The 16,849-nt window shown below is 36.2% G+C and overlaps 2 protein-coding genes and 1 pseudogene across 3 annotated transcripts; 2 read left to right on the top strand and 1 right to left on the bottom strand.

Moving 5' to 3' along the window:
- The first annotated feature begins 482 nt into the window (after nucleotides 1-482).
- On the top strand, nucleotides 483-1,927 carry LOC110225644 (annotated as a pseudogene).
- Nucleotides 1,928-2,779: 852 nt separating this feature from the next.
- LOC9300094 (protein root UVB sensitive 6) lies at nucleotides 2,780-5,988 on the top strand. Of its 2 annotated transcripts, none has more exons than XM_002865713.2 (13): nucleotides 2,780-3,270; nucleotides 3,360-3,458; nucleotides 3,548-3,661; nucleotides 3,792-3,863; nucleotides 3,936-4,046; nucleotides 4,154-4,273; nucleotides 4,509-4,610; nucleotides 4,704-4,776; nucleotides 4,910-4,993; nucleotides 5,077-5,141; nucleotides 5,226-5,327; nucleotides 5,422-5,595; nucleotides 5,674-5,988. In XM_002865713.2, the coding sequence occupies exons 1-13, from the start codon at nucleotides 2,956-2,958 to the stop codon at nucleotides 5,740-5,742; spliced, it is 1,500 nt and encodes a 499-aa protein (XP_002865759.1). In that variant the 5' UTR covers nucleotides 2,780-2,955; the 3' UTR covers nucleotides 5,743-5,988. The 2 variants fall into 2 exon arrangements, with proteins under 2 accessions (XP_002865759.1, XP_020878547.1); XM_021022888.1 differs by having other exon boundaries at nucleotides 2,844-3,279.
- Nucleotides 5,989-6,254: 266 nt separating this feature from the next.
- On the bottom strand, nucleotides 6,255-13,299 carry LOC9301833 (methionine S-methyltransferase). The gene is made up of 12 exons (XM_021022883.1): nucleotides 12,967-13,299; nucleotides 11,869-12,062; nucleotides 11,430-11,636; nucleotides 11,223-11,318; nucleotides 10,676-10,864; nucleotides 10,414-10,602; nucleotides 10,087-10,323; nucleotides 9,697-9,831; nucleotides 8,790-9,107; nucleotides 8,483-8,662; nucleotides 7,213-8,157; nucleotides 6,255-6,885 (listed from the first exon to the last, which is right to left on the bottom strand). Exons 1-12 carry the CDS (start codon nucleotides 13,187-13,189, stop codon nucleotides 6,586-6,588), a joined length of 3,213 nt encoding a protein of 1,070 aa, XP_020878542.1. The 5' UTR covers nucleotides 13,190-13,299; the 3' UTR covers nucleotides 6,255-6,585.
- Nucleotides 13,300-16,849: the final 3,550 nt, after the last annotated feature.

The raw sequence follows: 16,849 nt of genomic DNA, 5'->3' as shown, positions 1-16,849 counted from the left end.
CGCTTGGTAATGTGGCCACGCTACCCGATAATCATTCGTGAATGAGGCATAGAGATGCCTAGACTCATCCCTCGCCAATTGCCCGTTCATTGATGCAAACACCTCCTTTGCCTATACATGTTTGAGAATCATGTTTTGACAGATGACAAACAAAAGTAGGTGGCGATACTCGGAATGTATCAAACATGGCAAGGACGATATGATGTTGATAGGTGCTCTATGGTAGACTTTAGTCTTTTAGGTAATGACTTTTCCAAGGACAATTCCTAGTGATAGTAGTCTCTAATCACGTGGGAGGAGGCACAATCAGATAACATTACTGAAGATTTTGATTTCAGCTTACTTACCATTTACGTGTTATGAGCTGAATCTGATATTTCATTAACGAAATTTGCCTCATTACAAAAAATAAAGTTTACAAAAAAAAAAAAATCGAATTATCAGTGTAAAACAAAAAGGCTATCAACGAATGTATGGACTGATAAATGGATTTTTGATAATGTGTCGCGCCGACCGTTCAACAAACAATCTCTCATCGATCTAGATTTACGAGTTTCAAACCTTATTACTCCTCAAGGCTCTTGGAACCAATTTCTAATATCGGAGCTGTTTTTTCCACCGGATGTTGTTAGAATAATGTCTTATCCTTCAAATCTTGCATCCTTGGACAGTCACATTTGGGCGTATAATCGCAATGGGATTTACACGGTTAAGAGTGGTAATTGGTTAATCTCCCACTTACAGCGGGTGCCTGGTCCAATATCTGTTCAAGATCAAGAAGCTCGAGCTCTTAAGATGAAAATTTGGGATCTTAAAACTGTTCCAAAGATTAAAATGTTTCTCTGGCGGGCTTTATCTGGTGGTTTGGCTGTCTCGGTTTGTTTACAAGCTCATGGAATGAACACTGACCTTACATGCTCCCTTTGTCAAGATGATATTGAATCAATCAGCCATGTTTTATTCCAATGTTGGCCGGCTCGTGAAGTTTGGGAGATTACAAACATTCCTATGCCTGTTCAAGGATTTACCGATTCTCTACATGACAATGTAGCATTCATATTGAAGTTAATGAGCAATGATGGAGTATCTCTCAATATACGTATGGCGATCCCTTGGATTTTGTGGGGTATATGGAAGCATCGTAATGGTATAAAATACGCTGGGACTCAAGGTGATTTGAATGCTCTTGTAACTCATGCACTTGAAGAAGCGGAGGTGTGGAATAAGTTAATGGAGGCACCATCACATTCTTCAAGGGGCAGGGCTACGGCAGGGCTACGGTTATTAGACTTGATTCTCGTTGGTCTAAACCTCCGCTTGAGATGCTCAAATGTAATATCCATGTGTCATGGTTGAATGATTCTCACATGTGTGATGGAGCGTGGATTGTAAGGAATCACCAAGGAGATGCAGTCTTTCATGCGAGAGAGATGTTTTTACCAGCTTCAAATCGCATTGCCGCTGAATTAAGAGGGTTTTTATGGATGTTACACAGTCTTTGTGATCTACATTTGAATAACATCGAGGTTTGGTCGGATTGCAATGCTGCAGTGGAAGCAATTATTGATTCATCAAATTGGCCACGGTATCATTCTTATCTTGACAGAATTCATCGCTTACTTCCTCAGTTTGGTCAAGTAATTTTCAAGGTATCATCTACAAAAGCGAATGGGATAGCACGGGAGATAGCTTTGAGCGTCACGAGGGATGGGCGTGGGCAGTCTTACTTAGCTCGTGGTGGCCCTGTGTGGTTGCAGTCTCGTATCGATGAGGAAAAGAGGCGTTAATATAGTTTAAAGCTTTTGAGTGATTTTGCTTATTCTTGTGATCGTGAGGCTCTGTTTTAAGGTCTATGCTCTGTTTTGGGTTATCATGTTCTCTCTCCTTTGTTTTTGATTACTTCTCCTCATTTTAATATAATCATTTAGACGGCAAAAAACAAAAAACAAAAAGGCTATAAATTGTGTCGTATGCTCTGGACGGGATTAAAGTAAGACCAATTCGCACTTAGTTCACTATTTCTTGTACGTGTTTTGAGCATAAAACTTCATATTATCATGATGTTGGTCCGTTATTTTCATTTCACTCTCAAAAACTCTATACTAGTAATAACAATGTTGAAGTGTATATTCCATACTATAGTGTGACGCTTTGTTTACCAAAATATTTTGATTCGCAACATATGAACCAACCATTCAAATCCATATTTTATTGAAAAAGAAACTAACTTATATTTATAAAGTAGCTTATTTTTTTTTTGTTAACGTCGTTTGATTAGATATACATCCTGTTCTAAAAATCCCCGCCTAATCCGATTATTCTCAGCTTAATCGCTAGGTACATCCTCATCACCTTGATTAATGATTAATCCCTTAATGAAATTGGTTATCCGATTACTCTCCCGCCTAGTCCGATTTTTTTCTTGCCTAATCTGATTACTCCCCGCCTAATATTGCACATCCTGATAATTTTTAGATTGCATATATAAAACAATTTTATTTTGTTATTCAGACATTTAGATTGAGGGTTTGTGATATTTTATAATAACTTATGTTTAAAATTTTAATAAAAATCATAAAAAAATTTGTCTTAAAAATAATTCTGAAAACAATAATTTTACTATAATTTTGAAAACAATATTCGATTAATATGATTTAAAACATTAAAATAACTCTAAAACTAATCCCCAATTAATTTTTGATTTTAATCCGATTTTTCTAATCGCTAGGCTCATACCGTAGCGATTTTTCGAACAAGTCATATTTACATACTCTGTGCTAAAGATAAATATAATAATAAAATATTGATATTTTGCAGGTGAATTTGTTTGTGAAACAAGTGGAACAATTGGTTTCGCTTCTTCTTCTTCTTCAGAGCTTCCCTCGTTTCCTCCGCCGGAGAGACTCCATTAAAATCCTTCTTCTTCGATCCTTCTCAAGATTCGCAACAACAACAATGCCAAGCGTCAAGCTCAAACATCATTCTCCACCTGACACCATTTCCTCCTCCTCCTCCGACTCCGTCCGCCTCCTTTCCCGTGAAACTCTCCGCATCAGCGCCTCTCTCGCTTCTCCTCCCGTTGATGATCTCCCTCCTCACTCACCTCCATCACCTGATTCTCAATTTCTTCATTCAACTCTCAGATTGATCTGTTGCGAAGAGATCGATGGCCGTCGATTTAAGTATGTCGCTGAGAGCGATGGTTCTGGGAGATTCAAGAAGAATTCAGTTCGTGCTATTAGCTTGGAGTCTCCTCAGACTCCTTTTGATGTACGCCAGGTTCCATGGATTTTGAACTAGCTCTTGGTTTTAAGCTTTTTGAATTTCCCAATTATGTGAAATGTGTTCAATTTTTGCAGGAAGTGGGTTCGTTTCTTAGATCTTACGTTGTACCTGAAGGCTTTCCTGGGAGTGTTAATGAGTCTTATGTTCCGTATATGACTTGGAGAGCTTTAAAAGTATGATTCTTTTTCTATTCTTAGTTTTTTTTTTTTTTTATTAGAACTATGTGTAAATGATTGATCTTTTTGACTGTGTAATGTTGTAGCATTTCTTTGGTGGAGCTATGGGTGTGTTTACTACTCAAACTCTTCTTAATTCTGTTGGAGCTTCAAGAAATAGTTCTGCTTCTGCTGCTGTTGCTATCAATTGGATTCTCAAGGTTTAATTTTCTCGTATCTCCTTTCATGCATGTGTTTCTTTCATTACGTTACACCTAAAGTGTTGCAGAAGAATATTTATCATCCCATGACATAGCTTACTCATTGTCGAGGATCATATTATTCTTGCAGGATGGTGCGGGGCGTGTTGGAAAAATGCTTTTTGCGAGGCAGGGAAAGAAATTTGATTATGATTTGAAGCAGGTACTTGTTCGATTTAATAACTTAAAATATGCTCTGGTGTAGTCTCACTTTCTGACTCATTTTGGATTGCAGTTACGGTTTGCTGGTGATCTTTTAATGGAGCTGGGTGCTGGTGTGGAATTAGCGACTGCTGCAGTTCCACACCTTTTTCTTCCACTAGCTTGTGCTGCTAATGTTGTTAAGGTTTTTTTCATTAATTCTCATAATTGCTATTCGTTGCAATGCTTTTGTTGGTGTTCGATTTATTTTGTATCAATCATTTGTTTGTATCTTGCATTGTTTTATCACAGAATGTTGCAGCTGTAACATCAACGTCTACTCGTACACCGATCTATAAAGCCTTTGCTAAAGGAGAAAACATAGGCGATGTCACTGCTAAGGGAGAGTGTGTTGGTAATATTGCCGATCTGGTATGAACTTTTTCAGCATTAGTTTCATTGTTTCCTGGGTGTTTTGTTGGATTAATCTGTCGAGCGAAATTAAATTTGGACTTTAAGAGGCTACATTGCTACTTGTTTCTTGAGGCTTGCGATATAGATTCTGTTTGATGTTATTAAGTGCTTAACATGTTTTTTGGGAGGTACGTTATTGATCTCTTTTTGAGCTCTAAAATTTCCATTTGTTATGATTATATTCTATGTGAAGATGGGAACTGGGTTTAGCATCCTGATATCCAAAAGAAATCCTTCCTTGGTCACAACATTTGGTCTTCTATCATGTGGCTATCTCATGAGCTCGTACCAAGAGGTAGAATCCAGCCCTGTTTCAAGTATATCTGTTTTAATGCACTTGGGGTTTTCTGGAATTTTTGCTCAAAAAACGCGGCTGTGTCCCTTTCAGGTTAGATCTGTAGTACTGCATACACTAAACCGTGCGAGATTTACAGTAGCAGTGGAGTCCTTTCTTAAGACGGGTAAGCTATGTCACTTTGCTAGCATCCACTTGAGTGTGCTCCTAGAGCTCTGATTTCCCACCCCTTTTTAGGCAACCTTTTTGAGGTTAGTCATATTCAAACTTCACAGATTGAACTTTCCATCTATCTGCAGGGCGGGTTCCCTCACTGCAGGAAGGTAATATCCAAGAAAAGATATTCACTTTTCCGTGGGTGGATGATCGGCCAGTGATGCTTGGTATGTGTTATCTAGCATTCCATATAAATTATATTCCTTTTTTCATTAACCTTATTGATTTGTTTTTTCATACAATTTGGCAGGAGCCAGATTTAAGGATGCATTCCAAGACCCCAGCACATATATGGCTGTAAAGCCTTTTTTCGATGTATGCGTTTTTTTCCTTAATGTCAAATATCAAGCATTGACCGCTCTATCTTGATATTGACTTTATTCTCTCTACTAATGGCAGAAAGAAAGATACATGGTGACATACAGCCCTACCAAGGGTAAAGTCTATGCACTGCTCAAGCATCAGGCTAACTCAGATGACATTCTCAAAGCAGCATTTCATGTAGGATGATTTTGTATCTGTTTAATCTCTATTCTGTGGAGACGAAGTAATTAAGGCCTAAATTTTCTCATTTGGTTGCATGATGATATCACAGGCACATGTGCTTCTTCATTTTATGAATCAATCAAAAGATGGTACCCCAAGATTGGTGGAGCAATTAGATCCTGCTTTTGCTCCTACGGAATATGAACTCGAGTCTCGTATTGCTGAGTCGTGTGAAATGGTTTCCACATCATATGCCATCTTTAAGAGCAGGGCTGCAGAACAGGTAACTTGGTAGAAACCTGTTGTATCCTTTTAAGTTTTTTTTCTACTGAGTCTGCATCTGAATATTCCATTTTGTTAGGGTTGGAGAATGTCAGAATCTCTGCTTAATCCTGGCCGGGCTAGGTTATGTCATATGCAGGAGGAGTAAGCATACATCGCTTGGTGAGGCTGGTCATCGACCTGAATCCGGCTTTTATAGTTATTTCACTGTCACTCTAAATTTTGCTGTTTTGGTTTCATATAGAAAAAACAGGTTTTGGTTGGTACACGTTTTATTAACCATGCTGTAAAAAATAGAATGATATGTAGCTTTTGTAAATTGTGAGAATACCACTGGTGTAATTTAACAGATGAATCTTCTTTGTTTACCACTTCTCACATCATAATTGTTACACAGGTTCTGTTTTTTTTTTGTTTTTTTTTTCTGACTATACATAGAAAACTTGGGGTTCACAAAACATAAAATTACAGATCTAGAAACACGAATCTCATTGGTAGAAGTATCAAGACCCATTTAACTTTGGATCCATTTTCACATCAGCAAGAGCCTGTATAACTAAGCTGTTTCGAGAGGCTTGTGAATCGTGTAAGTGAGTTTTTCTATATTTTCTATACATTTTTGCTTTTTGTTTTGTTTTAAGATTAGCCCGGACACGCTAATTTGAGTAATTTCTCTAAATTTCGGATCCAGGTACAGCAGACTGAAGTCAAACATCATAGAAACAAAGAGACTTGTTCACATTAAAATAGACAAAAGAAAGTCATTGTTATGACCGTTTGCGAACAGAGTCCCTCTTAAGTCCTTTATTAGCATGAAAAGATCACACTTTGAAAAGGGAAACCCGTTATGGAGCTGACCAAGAAACGCAAATTATTAGAAACAACAGAACAAGGAAACGCAGAAGTAGAGCGACGTGTTAAGTCTCAGAACCAGCAATGCACAATGCACTTTAGTTCAAGTTGATGACACCGTAAATGAAAGTGGCACGTTTCAATTAGCAAGGACGCTTTTAAACTGTGCTATTGATTCAATAGCCTTGTCGAACTCACTATCCTCCAATGCAAATGAAAAGCGGCAGTAACCAGGAATTCCGGTCCAGGAACCGCTGTTTAAGCAAACACCGGTATGGCTGAGGAACACGTCCCTCATATTTGAATCCGTAAGCTCAACGACTTCCTGTCCTTCTCCTGCTTTCAGCTTTACTGTTTTGTTGAGATAAGCTTTTGGCTTTGCCACCATTGAGATTCCAGCTGAAGGTTGGATAACCTCCCAACCAGAGTTCTTTAGTACCTATTTCCAGTATTTCAAAAAGGAAGATCAACGACCTAACATCATGCAATTATGTGCATTATTGTTAACCACATGAGACTCAAAAAGACCTGAGATGTACCACTATGATGTTATCCGATATGCGATCAACATTTACTCTGTTGCACTATTGTTATTTGTCAACCACATGAGATTCAAAAAGACCTGAGCAGTACCACTAAAGCCTTTCGTTTGTTTACTTTTAGGTTTAATGTGTATTGTTTCCAAATGAACCCACAGCTTTAAACATTTGAAATATTCATTTGTTCTGATGATAATGCAAAAGGGAGTATAGGCAGAAATGGGTACCTCTTTGAAGCGCTTAGATCTGCCCTCCAACGTTTTAATGGTTTCAGAAACGGCATCCAGAAAGTCACTTGCTTTCTCTTCTTTCAGAGCCAACATTTTCTTAGCGGCATATTTCACAGTGCTGTGCGGTTTGCTCAGGCCTGGGAGGGTATGGAAGGCATCGATGAGAGACTGATCCAAAACTAGAAACCCAAGTTTAATAGCTCCACTGAGCAAATTCAAAGAGAGACATCCAAGCAGCGAAACTGACAAGGATGAATCCAATCTTGACAAAGCGCTCTTCAAATCCCAGCTAGTTGCACTGTATTCTAATCCCGAGAATGAAGTATCGATGATGACCTTTGCTCCAAACTTAGCACAAGTAGACAATAGTATATCCATCTCCTCATTGCTGTACACCAGGCCTGTAGGGCTAACTGTTGGTCCAGATATACAAACCCATGGCTTCTTCACAGTCTCGAGTGCATTCGTTAAAGTCTTTTCCGTCAGCTTAAAGCCATCACTAGACTCAGTAGGGATATTCACAACATTAGCTTTTAAAAATTTGGCAGCAGCAACATAATTCCCATTTGTGCCAGCAGGTAAACAGAATGTTCCACCTTCTTGAGCACAGCAAATGACCAGCTTATTGAATAGTGCTAGTGAGCCATCAGCATATACAAAGCCTGTGCTGCTTTTGGTTGGAAACCCATAATTACTCCACACAAACTGCTTAATACTTGGGTTGATATCAACTTCCGCTTCAGATATGTTCTGCCTCACAAAACTTTCAAAGATTGCAGCCTTAACAGATTGTGGAATTGGCAAGAAACTTTGATCCACATCCATGTGGATTAGAGAAGTTTCATCAATCTCAGTGACTGAAAGCTCAGCATCTTTTAGAATAGAGACGGCTGAGCTTGAAAATCCAATGATCTCTTCAGACTTTGTCTTCTCACTTTCCCTCTGCATGCCACATAATAGAAAACTGAGTAGAGTTTCCAACCTTACAATAGACACATTGGTTTAACTTTGTTCCACAAACGAGCTTAATCTAAGTTTTTTGTTTTTTTTTACTCCTATTGGTCCGGGTTATGAGGTTTAGGGTGTCATGAAAACAAATCACTAAATGTCTTTTCCAAGAATACCACATGTCTTTTTTCAGCCGGCCTCTTTTTCTTTAAGGAAATACTACTATGCAAGTCAGAGTCAATGGGAAAAAACAATTAATTTCTAACTTACCCTTAAAAATAATCTAACACGTATGTTAGGACAAGATTAAACTACATACCTCAGCCGGGGCATGGCGATCAGCAAGCTGGAAAGCCAAAAGCTCATGGAATAGGCAACCATAGTAGTATTGACTGATAATAGCAGTATGACCTTCTAAGACTTCCACAGTTTTGGACAGGGCCTTAGCAATGGCATCCACTTCTGTGATGACAAAGGCTACTTCTAAATCTGAATAGACCTGTAGAACGTACATGACACAACTATAAGAGCTTTAAGGAAATGATCTCAGAGTTAGTTAGTTTTCAACTAAATGAGATAGAACATAATGCATACTCGTCACCAATGTGGTTGGTCGAAAACTTTACCTTATTCTTTACAAGACCGCAGATAATTGCTACATGAGAAGGTAGTTGATTTTCAGCGAGATATTTTAGTACCCCATTGGATGCAGGGAGGCTAGACAACTCAAAGTGATCAGATATATCCAAGAAAAGTCGACATCCGATTTCTCTCGTCACTTCCAACAGGTGCACAAACGATGAACTGGTAATGACCTCAAATGGAGCCATTCCAGTAACCACCACCTGTGGCTTTAGTTTCTTAATGAGTTCTATCATCAGATCAGATTGATGCGGGGATTCAATGACTGTGATTTGATCATCTGATTTCTCCATGCTAGTGTTCTACAGTTAAAAAGTTCCCGGTAAACCACAACACAAACAGAAATAACACATCAATAAAACACACACTTAAATTCAGAGAGGCCTCAAAAATTCATAGCAACATCAAGTAAAACGATATCTTATTGTAGAAATTTCATCTATTACAATACCAACTTTATATTAGTAGAAGAATATATGAACCAACTATTATTCTTTCTCGCAACACATGTCTCATATGGAATCAAAACAAATCCTCATAAACAAGGAGCTTTTGCATCTCACTTGTAGGTGAATAACTCTCTACACCATCTATGATACTCTAGTTTTCTTTTGAATCTAACTACTAGTTCCTTCTCCCTACACTCGAACTACTGGCTCCCCACTTCTATATTCAATGACTGATGATTTAATTCTTTCTAGACTTGTTAATTTTCACCTACTTCAGTAACAGTTATTTATGTCCATTCCAGCTAGGATACCCACTCATAACACTAGGCAACACCTTACACAGCATCTTAACAGCATCACATTGGGCATAAGCTCTTACACAGCATAACTTGCATCATTTTGTTCCAAAATAAAGTACAACTACTAGATATAGAAACTTTACCTCAATGGCTAAAGAGGTTAGCCAGCTCCTCGGAAGTTGTCGAGTTAAATGCTCATCAACAATTGCAAGTCGAGGTGAGAATAACCGAAATGCACTCTCGATTGCCACAGCCCTTGATGGAAACACGACAATGTTCTTGCAAACAAAAAGAAGCAGACTCAGATATGACCATAAGCTTCTGTATGAAAGAAGAATTACAATGCTAGACATTTTGTGAGCCCAGAAGTTTCGTTTTCAAAACTTTTTCTTTCCATGATATCTTTTGAAAAATGTTTAGTAGCCCCAAGTTCCGAATCATCCGTTATATCGGACATACATTATCAGTCCGAATAACTATTGCCTGGAAGCTATAAGAAAACTGTCAAAAACATAAATAGGGAATAGTCTTACATCCTGATTAATTGGAATACGGTGGTATGTCCTCATAAAGCCTGCAATTAGACTGCAGAATCTTTTGCTGCCAGCTGGAGGTTCAAACGGGAAATAGGAGCTATTTTTCAAGACACTAGCAAGATAGGCTAGGAATGGAATTTTCTCATCAGCAACAGTTTCATCTTCGAAAGATAAATCCAGTGAATTACTGATTTCTTGGAATCCATTTTTCAAGAAGTCAAAGATTATCTTAACCTGTCAGTCATAACCACCTTTATTGATTACTTTGTTGTTCATGGTAGGATAAATACATTATCAAAAAGAAAGCTTTTTTTATCTACCCACCAGATTTGGTTGGCGAATCTGACAACTATAAACCGATAAAGCATGGGAGATTCGTCCACCAGCCTTCCCGTAGGCCCATGCTGTTCGAGCACAAATTGGTTGGTCTCCAGAAAGTCCCATGAAAAACTCAAAACGATGAGGGCTGCTCCTCTCAATTTCAACTAATGCCGAGATATCGGTATCTGCAGCCTGTAAAAACACATGTCAAGTGTCCACTGTGGAGGAGCAGGATCTCTCAGACTTTTAAAGATAAAACTCCTACCTGAAGTATTTTAGTCTGCCACATCTGTGTAACTCGGACTCCTCGCCGCTCAAACAAGCGTCTACAGACACCTTGCCCAGGACGACCACCCATGTTGAATATCATAATCCCTGCAGGTTTGATGACAGATATTCCTTCTTCAACCGCTCTGGCAATCAAACCTAAGCCAAACTGATCTTCAACAAAACCCTGAATATGGATACAAATTTCATCAGGCACAGGTAGAGCATCCACTTTAACAAAGTTTCCAGTACCTGATCTATCGTTTACAGCTTTTAAAGTAAATAAAAGCAAGAGAATGTGTCATTGCAAACATGCAAATTTAGGTTGAAAATGTGATATGTCAGCCATACAGATGCCTGCCCCTGGCTCAATAATACTAGCAAAAAGCTCAATGTGAGATTTCACATGAGTTTTGATAGACAAGGAAGAAAGAAGCATCATGGATTAGACAATTGAATGATATAACCAGAAGAGTTCTAGGAGCTAGCTTGCTAACATACTAATGATACCTTCAGAGTATTTTTGCTGGAAAAAATTCCCTTACCTGAAGGGCACAATAGTTACTCAGCGAATGGAGAAATTCCTCACTTGCATTTTCCGTTATCAGCTTAGACATTGCTTCTGGGTTTGGATTAAGAATCTTCCACAAGAGCATAAGATACAAGAAAGCACACATAAAAGGAAAATGTAAGTTTAAAGAAGTATAAAATCCTACACATATCAGATATTAGAGACCAGAAGGGAACACTACCTGAGGTATGCATCCTACAATCCTCTCTAGCTGAATTTTATTATCTCTACAATAACCAAGCAAATCAGATTCATAGAATTCCACTCTGTCCAATAAAGTTTTCTTCTCTTCGTCATAGACTGGTTCGCCAATATCATCAAGAGCGTTTAGGTACAAATTTATCCAAGAAATTTTCACAGCTCTAGGATTAATATCAAGCCCATATACCTGCCAAAACATGTAATTGTGAAGTTATATGCTTGACATCTGTATGCTAATTGTGAAGGACCAAAAATTAACTTGAAGCATTTCCAGGGTATGAGGGGCAATATCTAAATTAAAAATAATAACCGCACTAAAAGATGACACTACTACAGTTATTTCCCCTCTTACTAAGTCGAAAACATATACTCGTCCTTCAGTAGCGGTACTACTAAAAATTCATATAACATATACTGACCTTTGAAGGCAACCACTTAGCAGCTATGGCTATAGATATCCATCCATTCCCACAGCCAAGTTCAGAAACAGTCTTATCCTTAAAGATGGTGTCAGGATGTCTATTAAGTCCTTCATAAAATGTGAATGACCAGTCTTCCGGAATAAAAATACTAGGAATGACCATCATGGTTAACTTTTTCCTGGACTGAAAGCCTGCAGAAAAAATAGGAAGATATATTGGTGTCTGATACAAGCATGGTTTCCTTTTCTGCTGCAATGGGATTTTGAAGATATATAGCAAGAAGTTCCTAAAAAGAAAAAAGACCATCCAAAACAACTTCCAACTACTGATTAAACTTAAACTCCGGATGATCATGTCTGTCAATACTGCTCATAGCAACATAATCAGGGAACATTTCAGACGTTTTGTAAAAGTTTCTGTTATGGATAAATTTTACTGTTCTAAAAATACATTCACAAATCATATAAGAAAAAACATCAGTGTCAGTTTGATATTAAATTTGTTTGTTGTCCCTGTGCATAAGCCTAAAGCTCATATGGTTTCCCAAAAGCCCGGAATTCAAACATAAAAGCCATGATCAATGTTTCCACAGCAAACTTCTTAATTTGAAAGTCATAAGATGACACATGTGACTCACTTTGGAGACTCATATGAGAATGACAGATAACAAAAGTAGTAAAAAGATGCAAAAAAAGAGAGAGTGAAATGTGTAGTTGACTGTGTCACTGAAATCCAAAGAAAACGACAAAAGATCTCGAAAAGCTAAATTTCTATATCCTTAAGCCCATTCATTTGACAATCAAGCAGACGTGTTTGTCGAGTACTCGGCGATCGACACCGGAATCATCCCAATTTCCCGGGGAATCAATTAAAAAAAAAAAAAAAAACCAGAAATCAGATACTTTCAACGAAGAAGAAATCGATCATGAAGTCAACTAAACAAAGTAATGTACGATCGGAGAGATTACACACAGAAAATCACCAAATCAGTATTATCAGCTCAATCAAATCCATTTGACAACTCATAACAACTAATCACAGAACAATTCTCAAGGATCGTGTAAAAGGAACAAAGAATCGGATCGATGAAACTACCTTCGTATTGATCGAGATAAATGTCCTGGATATGGAAATGGTACGTTTGGAGAGACGTCTCGGAGGATCCAACGCGTTTGTAGATGTCAGACAAGAAGATCCGAGCCTTAGATCGAGTATTCGGATCCTCGAGCCGTTCCAACACCGATCGCAAGGCGCCATAAGCTGCGTCACCGGATTGTTTGCACTGGTTCAGGAAGTCGTCGACAGAGAGGTCCGCCATTTATCGTCAACAAGTGATTGTAGTAGTAGAGAAGAAAAGCGAAAGTGTGAGTCTGGGTTTTGTGACTCTCACCAGCAAGGAATCAAATTATAAAGGTATTTGTGGCATAGGACTTTTGACTAAAAACTATTTTATTACTTTATTTTATTTTATTCTTGCTTTTTGTCCCTTTTTTTTTTTTTTTTTTTCTTCTTAACATCTTAAAACTAATTAAGAATTTTCCCTTTATGGCTTTTGATATAAAGGGCCACAGAATAATAAATAGAAATTCATATACCAAATTAGTGGGTGGAATTAGAAAATAAAGTGTTTAGCTAAGAATCAGGATTTGATGAAAAGAAAAAGCTATAATGTAGCCGAACTTAGGCAGAAAGAGGAATACTTATTGTTTGTTAGTGTTACTAAATTAGATACCATCAGAAAGCAAGTTATCTCAAGAGAATTCTAATTCTAAAAACACTATTTTATATCAAAGACATAGCCCTGGAACTACAGTTCTTCGGTTCGGTTCGGTTGGTTTGGTTAATTTTGATTTTAAAAAGTGTTGTCAAAATTAACCAAATAAAATTTGTTTACGATTTCAAAACCAAAATTGACCGATTATTTAAAAATAAAATCTAGTTTTTTTTGGTCATTGTTGGATATTTTCAGTTTTTTTGGTTAAATTTTCATAATTCGGTTCGGTTGTGTTTGATGGATACATGTTTAAATTTGGTAAAACCGGTCTAATTGTGGTATAATCCGATTATTCAAAAAAAACAAATACTTCAGTAATCAAGAACCGAACCAAAGTAAATTTCACATTGTGCCGACCGGTTAAGGACCTATAACCAAAACCAAACCGAACAGCGCCTTCGGTTCAGTTATTTGTCCCGGGCCTAGCCAAAAACTTTATGGAGTAATTGATTTTATTGTTTGATTTGTAGATGCATCCAGGAAATCTTCAGATCAAAATGTTGGCATCGGTTCGTCGCTTCATAAGAGGAAGGGAACACGTCTTTTTATAGCATATGATGCAAGTGGAACCAATTCACTCACCATTGAAAGCTAAAGCTCTAAGCTTAAGTGCGCCAACTTCAGAGCCTAGGGTATACTCAAGTAACATTATGTTGGGACTCTAAAACCTAATTTTATATATGAAATGATACAAAGAGGAAAAAGCAGTGACTACAAAAGAAGAATGTTGACATCATTACCTTTCAACATATGTAAGTGACATCTTTTATATGTAGTTATTGCATGATTTTAATTTCATCTATCCTCACTAGAACTGTAGAAGTGTAAACTTACTCAATAGCATAAATATGCCTTAGCAAAAAGATCTTATAATACTCAATGTAGTCCATATGTAATATCTTGGAACAAAATTTGTAAGAATTTATTTAATGAATGTACCTTCTTTGACGACAAAAAAAAAAAGAAAAGAACATTGTAAGTTTATAACTTCACACGTAAAGAAAAAGACGCATTTTCTTTCTCTATAAAACAACAAAAAAAATATTTAAGAAAACAAAAATTAGAACATTTTATAATTTAAGTCGAAGGCTAATGATTTGGATAGGCCGGGGATGAGGCACATAAACAAAAATGGGGTATTTCTTTGGATGGCTTTTATTTTAAAATGAGATATATTCCATGATATCATCATTGTTAATTCTCTCTCTCTCTCTCTCTCGCTAAATAATAGTACAAATAATAATAAACTAGATGGTGTTGGCCGGTGGGAATCATGATTCATGAGTGATTCGATACTATATACCGATTTGTTTTGAGACATATTAATAATGAAAATCAATCCATAACTTTTTTAAATAAAGAGAAAACGGTATGGTTGTGTTTGTGTATCCTCTATAATCAAATTTGCAGCAAGCACGTGAAAACCAGCAGAGACAGTCCAAATCTAGACCCGAGGAAACAAACATTACTGATTCCGATAATGTCTTTTGGATTTTCTAGAGTTCAGTATATTATTTTTAAAAAAAGTTATTTCATATAGTTTGCATATTACAATTATTAATTATACGTTTCGTAACTTAGCTACTAAATCTATATATACATTTTTGGATCACAATTAGCAAATAAATCCTGAAGTTGAGAAGTATTTACAATGACATGCCATTAGCATTAATTATTTAGATTTGTTTAATTTAAGTAAAAATTTTTAATTGAAATTCATTTCTCATATATTTAGCAAAAGTCTCTACAAAATATTTCCTTATCTATTTAAGTAAAGATTTTGAAATCAAATATGTTCTCAACAATTTACCAAAAATCTCTACACAATCTTTTTAAAAATCTCGACTTAGTTAACTTCTGATTTTTATCTGCAAAAAGAAAAATTAATTGTAACGAGTGATGTAAAAATCGGGAATGTTGATACTACAATTTCTTCTACTTCTTTTTTTTTCATATAATGAAAATTATTTTTTAGGGATATTTTCTTAAAACTTCTAAACAAAACAAAGAGTTTCAAAAGATAGCTTCCCTTTTGGCGGGTCGACCCGCAAACCCGCAACTCTCTACGGGCTTATCCGCATGAACCTGCGACCCGTAGTGGATGAAAATATTATTCAAAAAAAATAACAAGTGATGTTTAATTTTACGGGACGGGGTTATATGGTGCAACGGGTTTAGATCAATATTAATATTAAACAATATACTATGGATGAAATCCTAGAATTAAAAATCAAAATTTAATTATAAATCAGAAACACTAAACAAAATAAACAATATTAACAAAACAAATACAACTTAAAACTTTGCAAAATAATTTTTTAGTTATAAAAAAATCGACCCGCGGTGTACCACGGGGTAAAATCTAGATTTGGAAGTTTAAGGAAGAAAAATCTTTTTTAAAAAATAATAGCTCCGCGGTGTACCGCAAGAAAAATCTTTCTCCTAAACTGAGGCAAGAAAAAGAAGAAAGTCAAATGTCGTTTAAGTGTATATATAAATATCCCATTTAAACCTACAACACAATTAATATACTCAAAACTATTAATATAGATATATGGATGGTACATTTATAAAATAAGTCGAAATATTATATTATACTCTCTACTAATAAACAAAACTAATTATATTTAGATTTTTTTAAAAAATATTATAGCCCCGCGGTGTACCGCGGGTTCAAATCTAGTCTAAAAATAAAATAGGTTATTATGTTTAGGTAATACTTTTTCTGTTTCGTTTTAGTTGTCGTTTAATGTTTTCTCACACATATTAAGAAACGCATTAAATTTTCTGTTTTACCCTTTATTAATATATTTTATAAAAAATTCATTGGCCGAAACATTAAAACTGTATGGATAAAACTGAAATTTTCACTACAAAAAAGGTAGATTGTATCATTTATTTTGGATTTTTGCATTACTTATAATTGACACAAAGAAATTTAACATCACTTATTAAAATGACTCTGAAAATGGTGATGCAAATAATTTACATCGTTTTATTAGAAACCGATGTAAATTTATTTTATTTTTGCATCAATTGTTATAATCGATTTCAATATGTGTCAATTGCCAAAAATGATACTACCTTTTCTATCAATTTGTAGAAGTGATGTTAGTATTTATTTCGGTTATGATAAGTGATGTTAAATATCTCCGTCAGTTGTAAAAAAATGATGTTAATATTTAATGTCATTAATAAATGTCA

This window comes from Arabidopsis lyrata (genome assembly GCF_000004255.2).
Source record: "Arabidopsis lyrata subsp. lyrata unplaced genomic scaffold ARALYscaffold_8, whole genome shotgun sequence".
Taxonomy (NCBI): Eukaryota; Viridiplantae; Streptophyta; class Magnoliopsida; order Brassicales; family Brassicaceae; genus Arabidopsis; species Arabidopsis lyrata.
The sequence above is the reverse complement of the archived record's forward strand: the minus strand, read 5'-3'. Positions and strand labels throughout refer to the sequence as shown.

Coding starts and splice junctions, on each gene's coding strand:
- LOC9301833 (XM_021022883.1), bottom strand. CDS start 13,189: ATGGCGGACCTCTCTGTCGACGACTTCCTGAACCAGTGCAAACAATCC. Junction 10,324..10,413: donor AGATTCGCCAACCAAATCTG/GTGGGTAGATAA, acceptor TATGACTGACAG/GTTAAGATAATCTTTGACTT. Junction 9,832..10,086: donor GTATTCCAATTAATCAGGAT/GTAAGACTATTC, acceptor TTTGTTTGCAAG/AACATTGTCGTGTTTCCATC.
- LOC9300094 (XM_021022888.1), top strand. CDS start 2,956: ATGCCAAGCGTCAAGCTCAAACATCATTCTCCACCTGACACCATTTCC. Junction 4,047..4,153: donor GTGCTGCTAATGTTGTTAAG/GTTTTTTTCATT, acceptor GTTTTATCACAG/AATGTTGCAGCTGTAACATC. Junction 4,777..4,909: donor GGAGTCCTTTCTTAAGACGG/GTAAGCTATGTC, acceptor ATCTATCTGCAG/GGCGGGTTCCCTCACTGCAG.